General features: G+C 36.9%; 1 protein-coding gene across 1 annotated transcript in view; it reads right to left on the bottom strand.

The window, feature by feature from the left end:
• The window catches only part of DPP10 (dipeptidyl peptidase like 10), an 802,980-nt gene that overhangs the window by 377,592 nt on the left and 407,834 nt on the right, over positions 1-17,554 (bottom strand). The window contains exon 4 of the mRNA XM_055572870.1: positions 17,039-17,133. Within this exon, the coding sequence (XP_055428845.1) occupies positions 17,039-17,133 (95 nt within the window). The remainder of the gene's footprint in view (positions 1-17,038; positions 17,134-17,554) is intronic.

Below are 17,554 nucleotides of genomic sequence, written 5' to 3'. Positions count from 1 at the left end.
ATTCCATACACTAAAACATTTAAAAAACAATATTTTATCTTTACTAGAAGGTGACAGCTAATGGTTTCTGAGTTCTATTAATAACTTAAAACAGGGACAACTAGGTGACTTAGAAAAGAATGTCAGTATTCCTCCACTCAAGAATACAATAAATTAGGAAAGTTTAAGCTGGAGAATTGAACTGTGGTGTTGGAGAAGACTCTTGAGAGTCCTTTGGACTACAAGGAGATCCAACCAGTCCATTCTAAAGGAGATTAGCCCTGGGTGTTCTTTGGAAGGAATGATGCTAAAGCTGAAACTCCAGTACTTTGGCCACCTCATGCGAAGAGTTGACTCATTGGAAAAGACTCTGATGCTGGGAGGGATTGGGGGCAGGAGGAGAAGGGGACGACAGAGGATGAGATGGCTGGATGGCATCACCGACTCGATGGACGTGAGTTTGAGTGAACTCCGGGAGTTGGTGATGGACAGGGAGGCCTGGCGTGCTGCGACTCATAGGGTCGCAAAGAGTCGGACATGACTGAGAGACTGAACTGAACTGAACTGAAGCTGGAGAAAGTATAGAGATAGTATAAATTACAAAATATGCAAATTATTTCTCTGAAGTCAGCTGTGCTACTCTGATTCTTCTTGTCTTAATATTTCCTAATCACAATATTTCAAACGTATTTTTTAAATGGATGCTATTATATTCAGGCAAAGAATATAACATACTAATTGTAATGCATTAAAAATACAGTAGATAGAAAGAAAAGTTATGGAATCCTAATAATATATCACATTAGGATTTCTGGATAAGTTTTCCTAATCATGGTCTAATATGATTTATTCAATATAATGTTTATAAGATAGGTTGATTAGACTCCTCCAGTAGCAAATTACTTAAGTACAATTTTTGCTAATATTCCATTAGGTAAATATTAGAAAGAAAACTTAATAGAGTTAATATTTTAAAATATGATACAGACATTTCAAGTATTTTTGTCAGTGATATGATTTCATATCTGACATAGGCCAGGGTATGGTTACCAAAAACTTTGCAATTTTTACATTTCTAGAAAGAAAATATAAAGACAAATATTGCTTCATAAAAAAATTAACTTGGCTAAATCTTTAAATATGAGGAAAACATAGGACAATACTAATGCTGTAAAAATTAAATTTTCTTGAGACATGATCATAAGTTGGTATGACATCATTAGTTTAGCATTGCCATAAGTAATTTCAAAGAAAATAAGAGAACATACGTTAGTAATGAAAAAGAAAATTATTTGTTGAGATTTAATGTATTCTGGTATATTCTTTAACAATATCAAGTTTGATATCTACTTTCTCTTATTTTCTATCTTTGATAAAATCATAATATATAAATAGTGTAACATTTATTTGCTGTTTTCATCTTAATAGACTTTCAATGCATGGAATTAGACTAATAACTTTTCTGTCAGACCTGAGTTTGACCCCTGGGTTAGGAAGATCCCTTGGAGAAGGGAAAGGCTACCCACCCCAGTATTCTGGCCTGGAGATTTTCATGGACTGTATAGTCCAGGGGGTCCAAAGAGATGGACAAATTGAGCGACTTTCACTTTCACTTTCACTTAACTAAGTGTTGTTCACAAGAGATTTAACCTGTAAAAACACAGGATGCCCCATTAAACTTAAATATCAGATACACAGCAAATATGTTATAATCTACAGAAATAATGACAAACCAGATAACAATATGAAAATAACATAAAATAATATAATAGCCTATAAAAGTCAGTGAACTACAACTAAATGTAAATATGCATGAATCTGTAACAGAATGCTGAGGACATTTAAGTAGGATGCATAATATCATGGACTATCTGATGCCTCTATTAAAAGTTCAAAACCAACTAAGACTAAAAAAATGTGTCATTTAGGCAAACATATATATAACCAAACTGAGTTAGACATTCAACAAAAACCCAAGGATATAAAAATATTTTCCAGAGGGAATTAGTTGAAAAGTTGAGCTGCCATTTGTTCATTAAATTTCACTTTAATGGTCCAAACCTGAAAGTCATTCTTTATTTTTCACTTTATTAGAAATGCCTATTAATAGAAAGTGAGAAATGTGTGGGTTGTAGGGTGTGTGAATCTTTTACTTCACACAAAATGACAAACTGTTACCCAAAGTAAAAACACAAATTACCCTCCTGTCAGCAATGATTAAGAGGCCCTGTTTTCCACATTCTTTTCAATTCTTGGGGATGTCAGAGTTAAACTTTGCCAGTGGGATAGGTACAGAATTCTATCTCTTTCTTGACCATCCTTTTTCTGTTTGTAAATTATGTTAAGCATTTGTTTATTTATCAATGATATGTGTTTCTGTGTTTCTTTTGTGAACTGTGTTTTTATATCTTTAGCTTATTTTTTCAATTAAATGGGAAGAATTGTTATATTAATTACACACTAATATTTTTCAACTAACTAATGATCTTCACAGATTATAATAGATACAGGATACAAATAACAAAAACCATAGAATATGACAATTCAGAGGAAGAATCTGAATATGAAACTCATATGAAAAACCAAAGAGTAACAAGATTCAGGTTTTCAGTTTTGAACAAAGTATTTCTTGAGTATATTAACAGACATACTATTTCTCCTCCTGCTCTGGAATCATAATAAGTTGATTCTCCACTTCCTTCTTTTTCAGTATCCATTTAATAAGCAGATATAATATAAATGGCCCTAATCTGCCAAATCAAAGGACAATAGTAAAAGAAAAGAGTAATTTCAGATTTACGTCCATGGTGACACAGAACTTTCTGCTTACTTGGGGATAGAAAAATGTCCTGTAATCAAATAAAATCCCATGGAATGACAATAAGGAACAATTAGAGGCTGCCTCCTGCTCAATGTCTTGAGCCTAAATTCCAAGATCTAAAGAAACAATTTTTCTATTATCATCCAATAGTCTCATTTGGAAACACTTCTGGATCTCGTCAACTGTGCCTAGCAGCTGTTAGGCATGCACCAAAAAAATACACTGCTAAGTCACTTCAGTTGTGTCCAACTCTGTGCAACCCCATAGACGGCAGCCCACCAGGCTCCCCGTCCCTGGGATTCTCCAGGCAAGAACACTGGAGTGGGTTGCCATTTCCTTCTCCAATGCGTGAAAGTGAAAAGTGAAAGTCAAGTTGCTCAGTCGTGTCCTACCCTCCGGAACCCCATGGACTGCAGCCTACCAGGTTCCTTCACCCATGGGATTCTCCAGGCAAGAGTACTGGAGTGGGATGCCATAAGCATAGATATAAAAATGAATTGTCATTTACTAATTTTGCATTTTAAAGACCAAAATCCATGTTACTTCTTGCATTGTCCCCTTTATCAGAAATGTTTATTAATAGCTTCAATATTTTTAACAAAATGTATAGAATGCAAAGATCAATTCTTTTTTCTTTTTAACACATTTTCAGGGTTACATTAAGCTCAAAGCATGAAGAGTGTGTTCAGTTTGCCTATTTCTTTTTTCAGTATTAATTTTATTTCACTTTGACAACTGAGAGAAAAATTAAGGTATATACTTCTAACACTTTATAGGGAAGCTGATTGTTTTGTTAAATAAATATTTAAAGTTAAATGAGGTCATTATAGACATTTACTCGCGAATCCTCCCATTGTTCCTCCTTCACTAATACTCGTGATTCATTCCTTCTTCCACCAGTTAATAACAGATACAGGTCCTTGGAAAAGAAACTGATGCTGGGAAAGATTGAAGGCAAGAGGAGAAGAGGACAGCAGAGGATGAGATGCTTAGATGGTATCACCAACTCAATAGACATGAGTTTGAGTAAGCTCCGGGAGTTGGTGATGGACAGGGAAGCCTGGCATGCTGCAGTCCATGTGGTCACAAAAAAATTGGACATGACTGAACCACTGAATGAATTGAACTGAATAAGACCTATGTAATACAAAAAAACTTTCACTGAACTTTCTAGATGGTGGTGAATGAATCATTCCAGTATGATTCAAGGTAAGTAGAAATATTTAAAGTTTTGCCACATGGGTGTCACTTCTAAGTCTCAATTTTAAAAACTTATGAAAAGGAATTCATAGACAAAATGAATCGATTGTCAATGCACATATGACAAAATAATGCTCAATCTCATTCATAATTAAATAACTGCAAATCCATATAAAATTAATTACTATTTTTCATCAGCCAAAGTGATAATGGTTAACATGTTGGCAATACTTAGTGATGGCCAGAGTAGATTAACAGGCAGTATCATATAACATTGGTGGACTTGCTTACCACAATTTAATACTGTCTATTAAATTTGAAATAAACTTTTCTTTTTTACATACTGCTATGAATTTAGCCCTCAAATATATTTCAAAAATGACTGTCAAGTATATTTACAGGAATATAATAGGAAATGAATATATGGTAGTACATTATGCAAGAGAATCCTATGAACTCACTAAATCATATCAGAGAAAAAAAAAGGCATCATAAAAAAAGATCTTCAATTTATACTATTAAGTGGATGAAAAAGGTAATCATCCATGCTGTGGAAATAAACACTTACACACATAAATATATACATATTTGAGATATATTGTTTATGTACAGATCATAGACACATCTCTGGAGAAATTTATGATAGGTGCAAATATCTTGGATGGCATCACCGATTCAATGGACAAGAGTTTGAGCAAGCTCTGGGAGTTGGTGATGGACAGGGAAGCCTGGCATGCTGCAGTCCATGGGATCACAAAGAGTAGAACATGACTGAGAAACTGAACTGAACTGAACAAATACATACATTGCTACCCTCAAAATTTAATATTGAAGGAAAATTTTATCTTTATTAAGTATGGGAATACCAGACCACCTTACCTTCCTCCTGAAAAACCTGTATGCAAGTCAAGAAGCAACAGTTAGAGCCAGACATAGAACAAAAGACTGGTTCCAAATTGGGAAAGGAGTACATCAAGGCTGCATTGTCACCCCTCTTATTTAACTTATATGCAGAGTACATCATTTAAAATGCCAGGCTGAATGAAGCACAAGCTGGAATCAAGATTGCAGGAAGAAATATTAATAACTTCAGATACACAGATGAAACCACCCCTTATGGCAGAAAGTGAAGAGGAACTAAAGAGCACCTTGATGAAGGTAAAAGAGGAGAGTGAAAAAGCTGGCTTAAAACGCAACATTCAAAAAACGAAGATCATGGCATTCGGTCCCATCACTTTATTGCAAATAGATGGGGAAACAATGCAAACAGTGAGAGACTATTTTCTTGGGCTCCAGAATCACTGCAGATGGTTACTGCAGTCAGGAAATTAAAAGAGGCTTGCTCTTCAGAAGAAAAGCTATGACAAACCTAGACAGCATATTAAAAAGCAGAGACATAACTTTGCCAACAAAGATCCATCTAGTCAATGATGTGGTTTTTCCAGTAGTCATGTATGGATGTGAGAGTTGAACTACAAAGAAGGCTGACTGCTGAAGAATTGATGCTTTTGAACTGTGATGCTGGAGAAGACCCTTGAGAGTCCCTTGGACTGCAAGGAGATCAAACCAGTCAATCCTAAAGGAAATCAATCCTGAATATTCATTGGAAGGACTGATGCTGAAGTTGAAGCCAATACTTTGGACACCTGATATGAAGAGCTGATTCATTAGAAAAGATCTAGATGCTGGGAAAGATTGAAGGCAGGTGAAGAGGGGGATGACAGAGGGCGAGATGGTTCAATGGTATCACTGACTCAATGGACATGAGTTTCACCAAGCTCCAGGAGATGGTGAAGGATAAGGGAAGCCTGGCATTCTATAGTCCACACAACTGAGCAACTGAACAACAACAATAATACCAGAACTTTCTATGATAATGGAAAGGCTCAGTATGAGCATTATCCAAATTGGTAGCCACTGGTTACACTTGGATATTGAATGTTTGAAATGTGACTGTTGTAACTAAAAAATAGAGTTTTTAACTTTATTAGATTTTAAATAGTCATATGTGGCTAGTGACCATCTTATTGGATAAGCCAATATACTGTATGTATTTTCCAACCACGTTTTCACTATGTCATCTTAAAAATGCCAATGAGGAAGACTAAAAGTAATATATTCTTAATTATATTAATTTTATAAAATATCAATTGTTAATATTTAATGAACACATGTAAATTATGAGACAAAGAATAAGAAGAAAGCCATATAACTGTAAAAACAATATTACACTAAATGAGAGATTGTAAAAGTAAATGCTTTGTTCCCAAAAAATAGAACTTACAATGTGAATTTGTTTGCCTTCTTTTTTTTTTTTTTTTACTAAATATGTAAGTATATATAAAGACGTAAGATTATCTATATAAACTGAATTTGTATTTACTATTACTTTTGGTAAGAATAGAATATGTAGATGGAACGTGCGTGCTTGTATGCTCAGCTGCTTCAGTCGTGCCTATTGCTTCAGACTCTTTGCGAACCCTATGAACTGTAGCCCATCAGGCTCCTCCATCCATGGGATTCTCCAGGCAAGAACACTGGAGGGGGTTGCCATGCCCTTCTTCAGGGGATATTCCCAACCAAGGGGTTGAACTGACATCTTTCAGTCTCCTACGCTGGCAGGCAGATTCTACCATTGGCTCCACCTGAGAAGTCAAAATGGAACATATCTCAACATAAAAAAGGACATTTATGACAAACCCACATCATATGTAACAGTGTAAATTTGAAAGCTTTTCCTCTAAAATCAGGAATAAAATAAGAATGCCAACACTCGCTTCTAATTAACATAGTATTGGAAATCCTAGCCACATCAATCAGGCAAGAAAAAGTGCCCAAACTGGAATGGAAGGAATAAAACTGTCACTATTTGCAGATGGCATGAGCCTGTATATAGAAAACCCTGAAATATTCACCAAAAAAATTTGGAGCTAGTAAATAAATTCAGTAAGGCTGCAGGATATAAGAATAATATACAGAAATCTGTTGCTTTTCTATACATGAATATGAACTAAAGGAAACAGAAAGCAAGAAAGCAATCCCATTTAAAAATCACATCAAAAGGAATACAATACTGAGGGAAAAAACTTAACCAAGGACTTGAAAGACCTACACTGTGAAAAGTATAAAACACTGATGAAGAAAATTGAAAATGATACAAAGAAATGGAAAAATATCCAATGTTCAAGGATCAGAAGAATTAATATTGTTAAAATTCCCATACTACCCAAAGCAATTTACAGATTTAATGGAATCCCTATCAGAATATCCATGACATTTCTCACAGAACTAAAACATATAATCCTATAATTTATATGGAACTACAAAAGACCTCAAATTGCCAAAGCAATCTTGAGAAAAAAATACAAAGCTGCAATAACCAAGTTCCCTGATTTCAGACTATACTACAAAGCTATAGTAATGAAAATAACATATGCTGGCACAAAAGTAGACACACACATCCATGGAATGGAATACACAGCCCAGAAAGAAACCCACAAACTTATGGTCAATTAATCAACAACAAAGGAGGCAAGAATATGCAATGGAGAAAAGAGAGCTTTTTCAATGAGTGGTGCTGGGAAAACCGAACAGTTAGTTACATATGAAAGAATGAAAGTAGAATATTTCCTCATACCATATACAAACATAAACTCAAGATGGATTAAAGACCTCAATGCAAGACCCATAACCACCTGGAAGAAAATATAGGCAGATATATAATTTCTTTGATGGAAATTATAGCAATATTTCTTAGGGAATCTGTCTCCTCTGGCAAAGGAAACAAAAGCAAAAATGAACAAATGGGACCTAATTAAACTTAAAAGCTTTCAGACACCAAATAAAAGCACTAACAAAATGAAAAGGCAGTCTACTGAATGGGTGAAAATATTTGCAAATGACATAACTGATAGGAGTTAATATCCAAAATATATTTACTGTATATTTGTCCTTACTAAGGAAGTTTTTCCTTTCATAATGTTCATGTTTCTCATTGGGACCTTTTCTTTTTCACTTAGATTAGTCTCATTAACACTTTTTGTAAAGCTGGCTTGGTGATGCTATAGTTCTAACTTCTGCTGTCTAAAATTTTTGATCTCTCCTTCAAGTTTGAATGAAACTGTTGCTGGGTAGTTTCCTTGGTTGTAGATTTTTCACTTCTATTACTTAAAATATATTCTGCCACCCTTCCTACCTGCAGAGTTTCTGCTGAAATAACTAATAGCCTAGTAAGAGTTGCCATGCACGTAACTTGTTCTTTGCCTCTGCTGTTTTTAATATTCCTCTCTTTAACTTCGCCATTTTAATTTCAGTGTGTCTTAATGTGGTTCTCTTTGGGTTAATCTTGTTTGAGACTGTGTTTCCTGGATGTGGGTGTCTGATTCCTTTCTTAGGTTACGGAAGTTCTAAGCTATCATGTCCTCAGACCTGTCCTTTGACCCTTTCTCTAATTCTTCTTCTTTAGGACCTCTATAACATCAATGGTACTATGCTTAACATTGTACCAGAGGCCTCTTAAGCTGTCCTTATTTCTTTTTTATCTTTTTTTTTTCTTTTTTCTTTTCATCCTAAGTGGTTTCCACTACTCAGTCTTCCTACTTGTTGATCTGTTCCTCTGCATCACTTAACTTATGGTTTATTCCTTTTAGTGCATTTTTTTCAGTACTGTATTCTTCATCTCTATTTGGTTCTTCTTTATATTGGATTACCCAGAAAGTTTGTTAGGGTTTTTCCATAACATTTTTCTAAAAAACCCAAACTTTCTGGCCAATCCAGTACTTTCTTAGACTGTTAAAACGTCTAACTTTTCATTCTTCATCAATTCTTCTCTCAAGTTTGTTGATTATCTTTATTGTAATTATCTTGAACTCTTTATCTATTAGATCGTATATCTCTATCCACTTCACTCAGCTCCTCTGGGGTTCTGTCTTGTTCTTTTGTTTAGAACTTGTTCCTCTGTTACTTTGCCCAATTTGCCTAATTTGCTGTTTCTCTTTCTAGTATCTTGGTTAGGTTTCCTGACCTTGGAAAGTTGGAAAAGTGGCCTTGGAAGTGGTCTTTTGTAGGACGTAGACATCCTGCATCTCAGCAGCACATTCCCCTCTGGTCACTGGAGCTCTATGCTCTTGGGGTGCCCCTGTGTGGGCTATGTGGGTCCTTCTCTCGTGGTGGCCTACTTTAGGCAGCATGGTAAGTGTGCTAGCCCCTGGTGTGATTGGTCGCCAGTCCCTGTCTTGTACAAAAGGCTGACAGCCACGGTGCAGCCCAGTCACATGGTGGCTGGCTGTGGAATCCAGTGCTAGTGCTGGCATACTCCAGGGCAGTGCCAGGTTCTAGGTGGATGGCTTTTGGGCTTTTGGCTTTCTTGCATTTAGTGCTGGCCTGCTGGTGGGTTAGGCTGGTTCCTTACATGACTGGCTACAGGTTCTAGGGTATCCCAAAGCTGGTACTGGTCATTGGAGAGTGGGGCAGCTGGCAGAGGAGTACAAAGTGCTCACCCATCATGGATAAAGCCAGGTCCAAGGGCTAGTGCCATCTGCTGGCAGACTGAGCTGGGTCCTAGGGTGTTGGTGTTGAAATGCTAGTGAATGAGGCTGACCACAAAGTTAGAACTGGCTGGCTGCTGGGAGGGCCCAGGGCCCAGAAGGTTCTAGGGACCATTCCTGCCCACCGATGGATAAAGCAGTGTCCCATGGTCTCTGGCTGCAGGGCCCTCCTGGGGGTCCTTGATCTAGTACCTGTGTACTGATTTATGAGTATTCTTCATGGACCCTGTGGTGGACAGGGTCCTCTCCAGGGCTGGTATGGGCTCAAGAAGTCTTAAGGCAGCCTGCCTGCTGGGAGGTGGGACTGCCTCCCTGCCCAGCTGGTTGCTTGGCCTGAGGGGTTCCAGTACTGGTATCTATGGGCTGGTAGGTGGGGGCAAGCCAGGGTCTTGTTTAAAAAAGCTAGAGGGAAGATTCCAAGATGTCCTTTGATAGCATCAGTATCCACCTGGTAGAAGGAGCTCCCCAAAATGGCTGTTGCCAGTACTTGTATCCTCAGGGTGAGCTCCAGTTGCCTCCTGCCTCTCCAGGAGACTCTCAAAAGATCAGCAGATAGGTCTGACCTAGGATCCCCTCAAACTACTGCTTCTGCCCTGGGTCCCACAATGTTTGAGATTTTGTCTATGTATGCACTTTATAAGTGAAGTCCTATGCTCCACAGTCCTCTGGATCTCCTAAAGTAAGTGCCTCTGAATTTCACACATATGTTTTGCATAAATGTATAAATAAAGCCATACATTTTGGTGGCTCTACTTTTTGCTTTAGTACCACCAGGCTGGGGAGCCCAGTGTGGGACTCAGATTCCTTTCTCATTGGGAAGAATTTCTGCATTTGTAATTATTCTCTCATTTGTGGATCATTCTCCTGGAGGAATGGGTCTGGAATATACACTATAACTCTGCCCCTCCTACCTGTCTTGTTGTGGTTCCTTCTTTATATCCTTACTTGTGGAAGATCTTTTCTAGTAGATTCTGGTCTCTCTCATCAGTGCTTGTTCAATAAATAATTGTAACTTTGATATGCCCATGAGAGAAGGTGAACTCAGGGTTTTAATACTCTGCCACCTTTGTATGCCTTACCTGAGGCTAGACTTTTAACAAATTAGTTTTCCATGATTATAGCCAGTATGTGAAACCATCTGGCTGATCAGAAGTTTCTAAAAACTTTACTTTATTTCAAATCTTAAGAGGTGACATTTTGGTTATCTTTATCCAATAATTATTTGCTTGTAACATTGTTTTTTGGTTTTTGTTTTTTTTTCATCAGGTAGGTGTTTACTCTATCATGGATAGAAAATAAGTTCCTTAGTTTCTTGGTGGTAAAAAGATGTTCATCTATCTCCTACCCCAAATGCTCAGTGGCAGAATAAGTGAATATTAAACAAAAATAATACAGTGGTATGCAAATCAACTGATGCTATCTCTATGCATGATAAGTCCAAAAATTTCTCTTGGTTCTAGTCAAATCTATTTCATAATGATCTATAAATAAATAGTTGTGAGGCAGGCTATAGATGGGCCCCAGGCTGAGCAGCTGGAGTTTCTCCCCTGTAGACAGATACTCCAAAATAGCAGGAGGGAGGAGAGGCTACGCCCAGCCCAGATAAGAGATAAACGATGACATATTCCTCATTCTCAAAGTCAGAGACATTCCTGAATACATAGAATGTGTACAGAAGAGCTCCTTGAAGAACCATAATGGAGGGGGTACCACCCCATAGTAAGTGACAGACTTTTTGCTAGTGTCCATCTTGGCAGAGAAATGCACACACATATGGGAAGACCCTCATATACAGACCCTCAATACAGAATCAGAACCAGACAAAGCAAGATAACTGTCCAAAGGTAACCTGGAAGAAATGACCTGTGTAAGTGATTAATCAAAAAAGCAAGAGAGTTCTAGAAAAATATCTACTTCTGCTTTATTGACCACCAAAGCCTTTGACTGTTTGGATGACAACAAACTGGAAAATTCTTAAAGAGATGGGAATACCAGACCACCTGACCTGCCTCCTGAGAAATCTGTGGGCAGGTCAAGAAGCAACAGTTAGAACTGGACATGGAAAAACAAACTGGTTCCAAACAGGGAAAGGTGTACATCAAGGCTCTGTACTGTCACCCTGCTTATTTAATTTATAAGCAGAGTACATCATGAGAAATACCAGGCTGGATGAAGCACAAGCTGGAATCAAGATTACTGGGAGAAATATCAGTGACCTCAGATATGCAGATGACACCACCCTTATAGCAGAAAGTGAAGAAGAACTAAAGAGCCTCTTGATGCAAGTGAAAGAGGAGAGTGAAAAGGTAGGCTTAAAGCTCAACATTCAGAAAACTAAGATCATGACATCCGGTTCAATCACTACATGGCAAATAGATGAAACAATGGAAGTCTGTCAGAGACAGACTTTATTTTTTGGGGTTCCAAAATCACTGCAGATAGTAACTGCAGCCTTGAAATTAAAAAATGCTTGCTCCTTAGAAGAAAAGCTATGACCAACCAAGATAGCATATCAAAAAGCAGAGAGAGACATTACTTTGCCAACAAACATCCATCTAGTCAAAGCTATGATTTTTCCAGTAGTCATGTATGGATGTAAGAGTTGGACTATAAAGAAAGCTGAGCACCAAAGAATTGATGCTTTTGAACTGTGGTGTTGGAGAAGACCTCAAAGAGATCCAACCAGTCCATCCTAAAGGAAATCAGTCCTGAATATTCATTGGAAGGACTGATGCTGAAGCTGAAACTCCAATACTTTGGCCACCTGATGCAAAGAACTGACTCATTTGAAAAGATGCTGATGTTGGGAAAGATTGAAGGCGGGAGGAAAAGGGGACAACAGAGGATGAGATGGTTGGATGGCATCACTGATTCTATGGACATGAGTTTGAATAAGCTCCAGGAATTGATGATGGACAGGGAAGCCTGGCTTGCTCCTTCCCACAGGGTCGCAAAGAGCAGACATGACTGAGTGACTGAACTGAAGTGAACTGAAGTGATTCAAACTACGACAAGGGTGTGACTATCTCTGAGCCTCCCCCTAGGTCTATCCACATATACTCTTTTCCTCGAATACGCACTTTACTTGTTTCACTGCTTTCCATTTCTATGTGAAAATTCAATTCTACACAGCAGTGGGCCAGGGCCTTGTCAATTGTCCCTGCTGGTCTAGTGGCTAGGATTCAGGACTCTCACTGCCACAGTCAGACTTCAATCTCTGGCCAGGAAACCAAATCCTGCTTCAAGCTGCTGCAGGCTGAGGTTGGACCAAAACATATGCAGGTCACATTCCTTGGAATCATTAAAATATATGAATTTCCCCTCTCTGCTTTAGGCTATTTTAATAGCATATTTTTAAAAGCTTACAGATATCTTACAGATATTCCATGTCTCTTCCAATATTAGTACATAAGCTCTCTCTTTAAAAAAAGAAATCTTAATAATGTTTAAGCATATGGCTTGGAATCATGCTTTCAATTCCTTTCTAATGTCAAACAAAGATTTGATAGAACTATTTATGAATACTGGTGTTTTCTGCCAAGACCACTGGCAATATTCAAATTATTGACAATAGAAAGAATACAGCTAATACTTATGAAACATTTTCATAATTATGACACTCTGAATTAGCTTTGTTTGAAATAGTTCTGGGTTTATGAGATAACATTTCCAAACACTTAGAAATGATTAAGAGCAGTTTGGGGGCTAAATCATTTCTTTCACATAACTCCTTTTCAAAAAGCTATATACCCTTTAATTTCTTCTTTCATTACAAATCCACCTATCTTCAAAACAAAAGAATGCCTTAAGACAACTATTTCAGGAAAATTATTTGCTTTTGTTTTATTTTGACAGTCAGGGTCAATATTATTTTTAATCATAGTGTCTGCTCTATATGATTACACAGCTAATCATATTCATATTTAAAAAATATATAAGAGAACTGACAATATGGTGTTATCTTAATTTTTAAAATAAATTGACAGTCACATTTTTGAAAAATACATCTTATTAAACAAAAGACTATTCTGCTTTCACATTTTAAGTAATTTTTTTTTCAATTGCTTTGGTACACTTTTATTACAAAGATTTTTATAGACATCTAATCCAATTAATTATAATTGTAATTAAAGTATCACTAATTGTTCAATGAAAAAAAATGAAACTGCAGTATGAATAAAATTTTTATGCTCCGATACATTTTTTTCCCAAGAGAATAGCCTGAGAGAGAAAATATATCTAGAACTTAGCCTAGTATGCACTTTAAAACACGACTGTGTTTAATAATGCTATCTTCGAGTTAGGAGGAGGAAATGATTAAATGAGTACCTTTGAATTTATCTGGAATCATGGTAATTTGTATTTTTTGTTTGCAGATCTAAGTTAACTAGTTGCAAATATAAGCCACATTCCAGTCTTTATCCTCACCCTCATCTGTTGAATTCTGACACCTCCAGGACTTATAAATTGCTTAAGTATCTGTGCTGTGAGATAAATGTCTTTAGGGATCCTATGAATCTTAGAAGATCAGTAAATTTGAATATTTGTTAAATATTACTTAGTGGTAATTAAGAGTCAAGACTAACGAGAGAAGAGTAGAAAAAGACCTCAAAAGGATTTTTAAAAGATTAAACATACAAGCATAATGATAAAATGTTATTAATCAGCACATGGAGAAAACCACAATGAGATGGGATTGGTATGAAGTACCAACAGCAGAAGGGAACAATAACCAAAAATGTTTGTTTGTTTTGTTTCTTTTTTGATGCACCAAAGAGACTAATAAAGCAAGGAATAAATGCTGGGGGGAAAAAAAAGATAACAGCCAGTAGAAGACCTCGTTTGGAGAAGGAAATGGCAACCCACGTCAGTATTCTTGCCTGGGAAATCCCATGGACAGAGGAGACTTCTGGGCTACAGTCCATGGGGTTGCAAGAGTTGGACATGACTGAGTGACTAAACTACCTACCTGCCTAACTAGAAGACCTCATTAACCTGTGTAAGGGGATGATCAATATGGGAAAGTCACACACCAGATATTCAGGTATTAAGAGTCTATTCTTAACTTAAATGCTTGACCACTAAAGGCCTATACCCATCCTCATCAAAAATATTACTTTATAATAAAGGAAACAAAATACAAAATGCATTTAAGTTTCTTCTCCAAACTAGTCTTATTGAAATTAACTTGCATTGACTTAAATCAGCAAATCATTAGCTGCCGTCATTACCAATTTCTGCTTTCTACCCCCTAGCCTATCTCCTACTGATGGCTTCTTTCCCACTGATTAAAACATCTCTCAATGATTCCTTAGCCTCTTCTCTAATATCCCAGAGGACCACCCAAATAAGAAACAATAGAGACTTCCCTGGTGGCCCAGTGGTTAAGAATTCACCTGCCAATGCAGGGGACACAGATTTGAACCCACATTTGGGAAGATTCCACAGGCCACAGAGAAACTAAGTTCAAGTATCAACCACAACAACTAAGGCCAGGTGCTAGAGCCTGAGTACTGCACCTACTAAAGCCTGGTGCCCTGGAGCCCACGATCTGGTAAAAGAGAAGCCACCACACTGAGAAACTCATACACTACAACAGAATAGCCCCTGCTCGCTGCAACTAGAGAAAGCCTGTGAGCAGCAACAAAGACCCAGCACAGCCAAAAAAAAAATATATATATTACTTAATTAAAAATGGAAAAATAAATAATAGATACTATTCCATGCTGTTTATTAAGCTTTTTCAGGAAGGTTAGCATTATCTCCCTCAAGGAAATCCATATTTTAGGAAGTGAGAAATATGCTTCATATTTCCTTGGCATTCCACAAGTATTAATACTATTACACATTGCATTCAGAGTACCTGTTCTTCTAATATCTGTGAAATGACTGATTCATTTAAAAACAGAAATGTCATTGTTATTTAGTTAATAACCTAGTTGCTAAAGTACATGAGCTGTTTGGTTTAGTCTAACAGATATATACATATGCAATCACTTCATGATTTCAACAACCACTTTTCTCTTATTAAATAAAAACACCAAACAACACAATTTTTAGTTCATCTCTTCCACCTGACCACTCTGTTATAAACATGAGGACCAGATGTTTATTGCAAATGTACCAGTAGGAATAAATACAAAAAGTATGTGATAATTTGCTTATTCCTTTAACTTGTACAGAAGGTCTTCTGAGGCCTTGTACTATGTCTATACCATATTAACACATCTAATAGGAAATACATTGAACCTTTGTTTATCTAAAACAGTAAGCAAATAACTGTATACTATTTTTCAGTAGTGTTTGATAGCTAGATTTTGAACATTTGAAATAGTTAATTAACTATCACTTACTCATTAGGTAATCACAGCTAAATCTAACCTTAAGATGGTGTGCTTAGTCACTCAGTCATGTTATGTCCGATTCTTTGCAACCCCATGGACTATAGCCTGCCAGGCTCCTCTGTCCGTGTGTATTCTTCAGGTAAGAATACTGGGGTGGGTTTCCATGCAAATCTAAACAAAGAGGTCTTAATTTACCCCAAAGTTCATATACATTTATAAGAACAAAATACATTCAGTTGTTTATTTGATCATTGCTAGGCTAAACAATGATTCAGGAGAAGAGGAATGATATTGACAGAATGCAAAATTATAAAGGTAAAACACAGCAACCTCAACAAAAGGCCAGTTTTACAAAGCCTGTCTTCTACTTGATTTGGAAAATCACAATTAAAAGCAAGTCAGGAAGAATGAGAAGTAAATGGAGAGAAAAAGTTATAATGATCTGGGTTATACTAACTTTTTAAAAAAATTGGCCTATGTTTAAACTGACACAGAAAATACTGGAATAAATATTCATTCAAAAAATAATATTATTAGAAATATTTATTCATTTACTAAAAAGGATCAGTGGGGAAGAAACAAAGCAGATGGTCACATGAGTATTTCCTATCAATAGATCTCCTGATTCGACATAATATACTAGCCCTAATGAAGAATTGATGCTTTTGAACTGTGGTGTTGGAGAAGACTCTTGAGAGTCCCTTGGACTGCAAGAAGATCCAACCAGTCCATTCTGAAGGAGATCAGCCCTATGATTCCTTTGGAAGGAATGATGCTAAAGCTGAAACTCCAGTACTTTGGCCACCTCATGCGAAGAGTTGACTCATTGGAAAAGACTCTGATGCTGGGAGGGATTGGGGGAAGGAGGAGAAGGGGATGACAGAGGAAGAGATGGCTGGATGGCATCACTGACTCAATGGACGTGAGTCTGAGTGAACTCCAGGAGTTGGTGATGGACAGGGAGGCCTGGCGTGCTGCAATTCATGGGGTTGCAAAGGGTCGGACACAACTGAGTGACTGAACTGAACTGAATGTCACCTGAAAAGTTTGGCAAGTACTGAAGCTAAAACAAAAGGCCATTATGTATACTTTGAGAGCATTCTAAACAACACTGAAATGATTAAAGTAATTAATTATTCATTACTTACAAAAGTAGTGTTTTCCAACAATAATGTGGTAGTATTTGTTTCTATATTCAGTTTAATGACATGTCCATTCTCGCTTTTATACACCACATCTGTATCTGCAACAACAAAGATATGAACAATTGACAAACACATTGACTAGGTAATATAATGACTATAGAGAAGATAATGTGCATAATAAACAGGCTCATTGGAACAATGACTGTTAGCCTTTAATAACCTGAGCAGATCTCTACACTTGGCTCATATTAATCCTCTTCAGTGATCAGCAAGCCTGTCTAGCCTATGGCCTATTGTGCAAAGAAAACAGGGTTAGTGAGAGGGTCACTGAGATTCTTCGTTCAACAAATGAAAAGTAACTAAAATATGGGCAACCTGCTGCCCCTTCTGAGCTTAGAAAGAAGAGACAAAGAGAAGCACCTCCCATTTCTGAAGCTGTTACCAATTAGTGATGTAGTTAAACTTTAACGAGGCTGCCCCTGAAACATAACTAGACATATTTCTGAGACTGTCATTATG

The sequence above is a fragment of the Bubalus kerabau genome, chromosome 3, assembly GCF_029407905.1.
Source record: "Bubalus kerabau isolate K-KA32 ecotype Philippines breed swamp buffalo chromosome 3, PCC_UOA_SB_1v2, whole genome shotgun sequence".
NCBI classification, from domain to species: domain Eukaryota; kingdom Metazoa; phylum Chordata; class Mammalia; order Artiodactyla; family Bovidae; genus Bubalus; species Bubalus kerabau.
The sequence above is the reverse complement of the archived record's forward strand: the minus strand, read 5'-3'. Positions and strand labels throughout refer to the sequence as shown.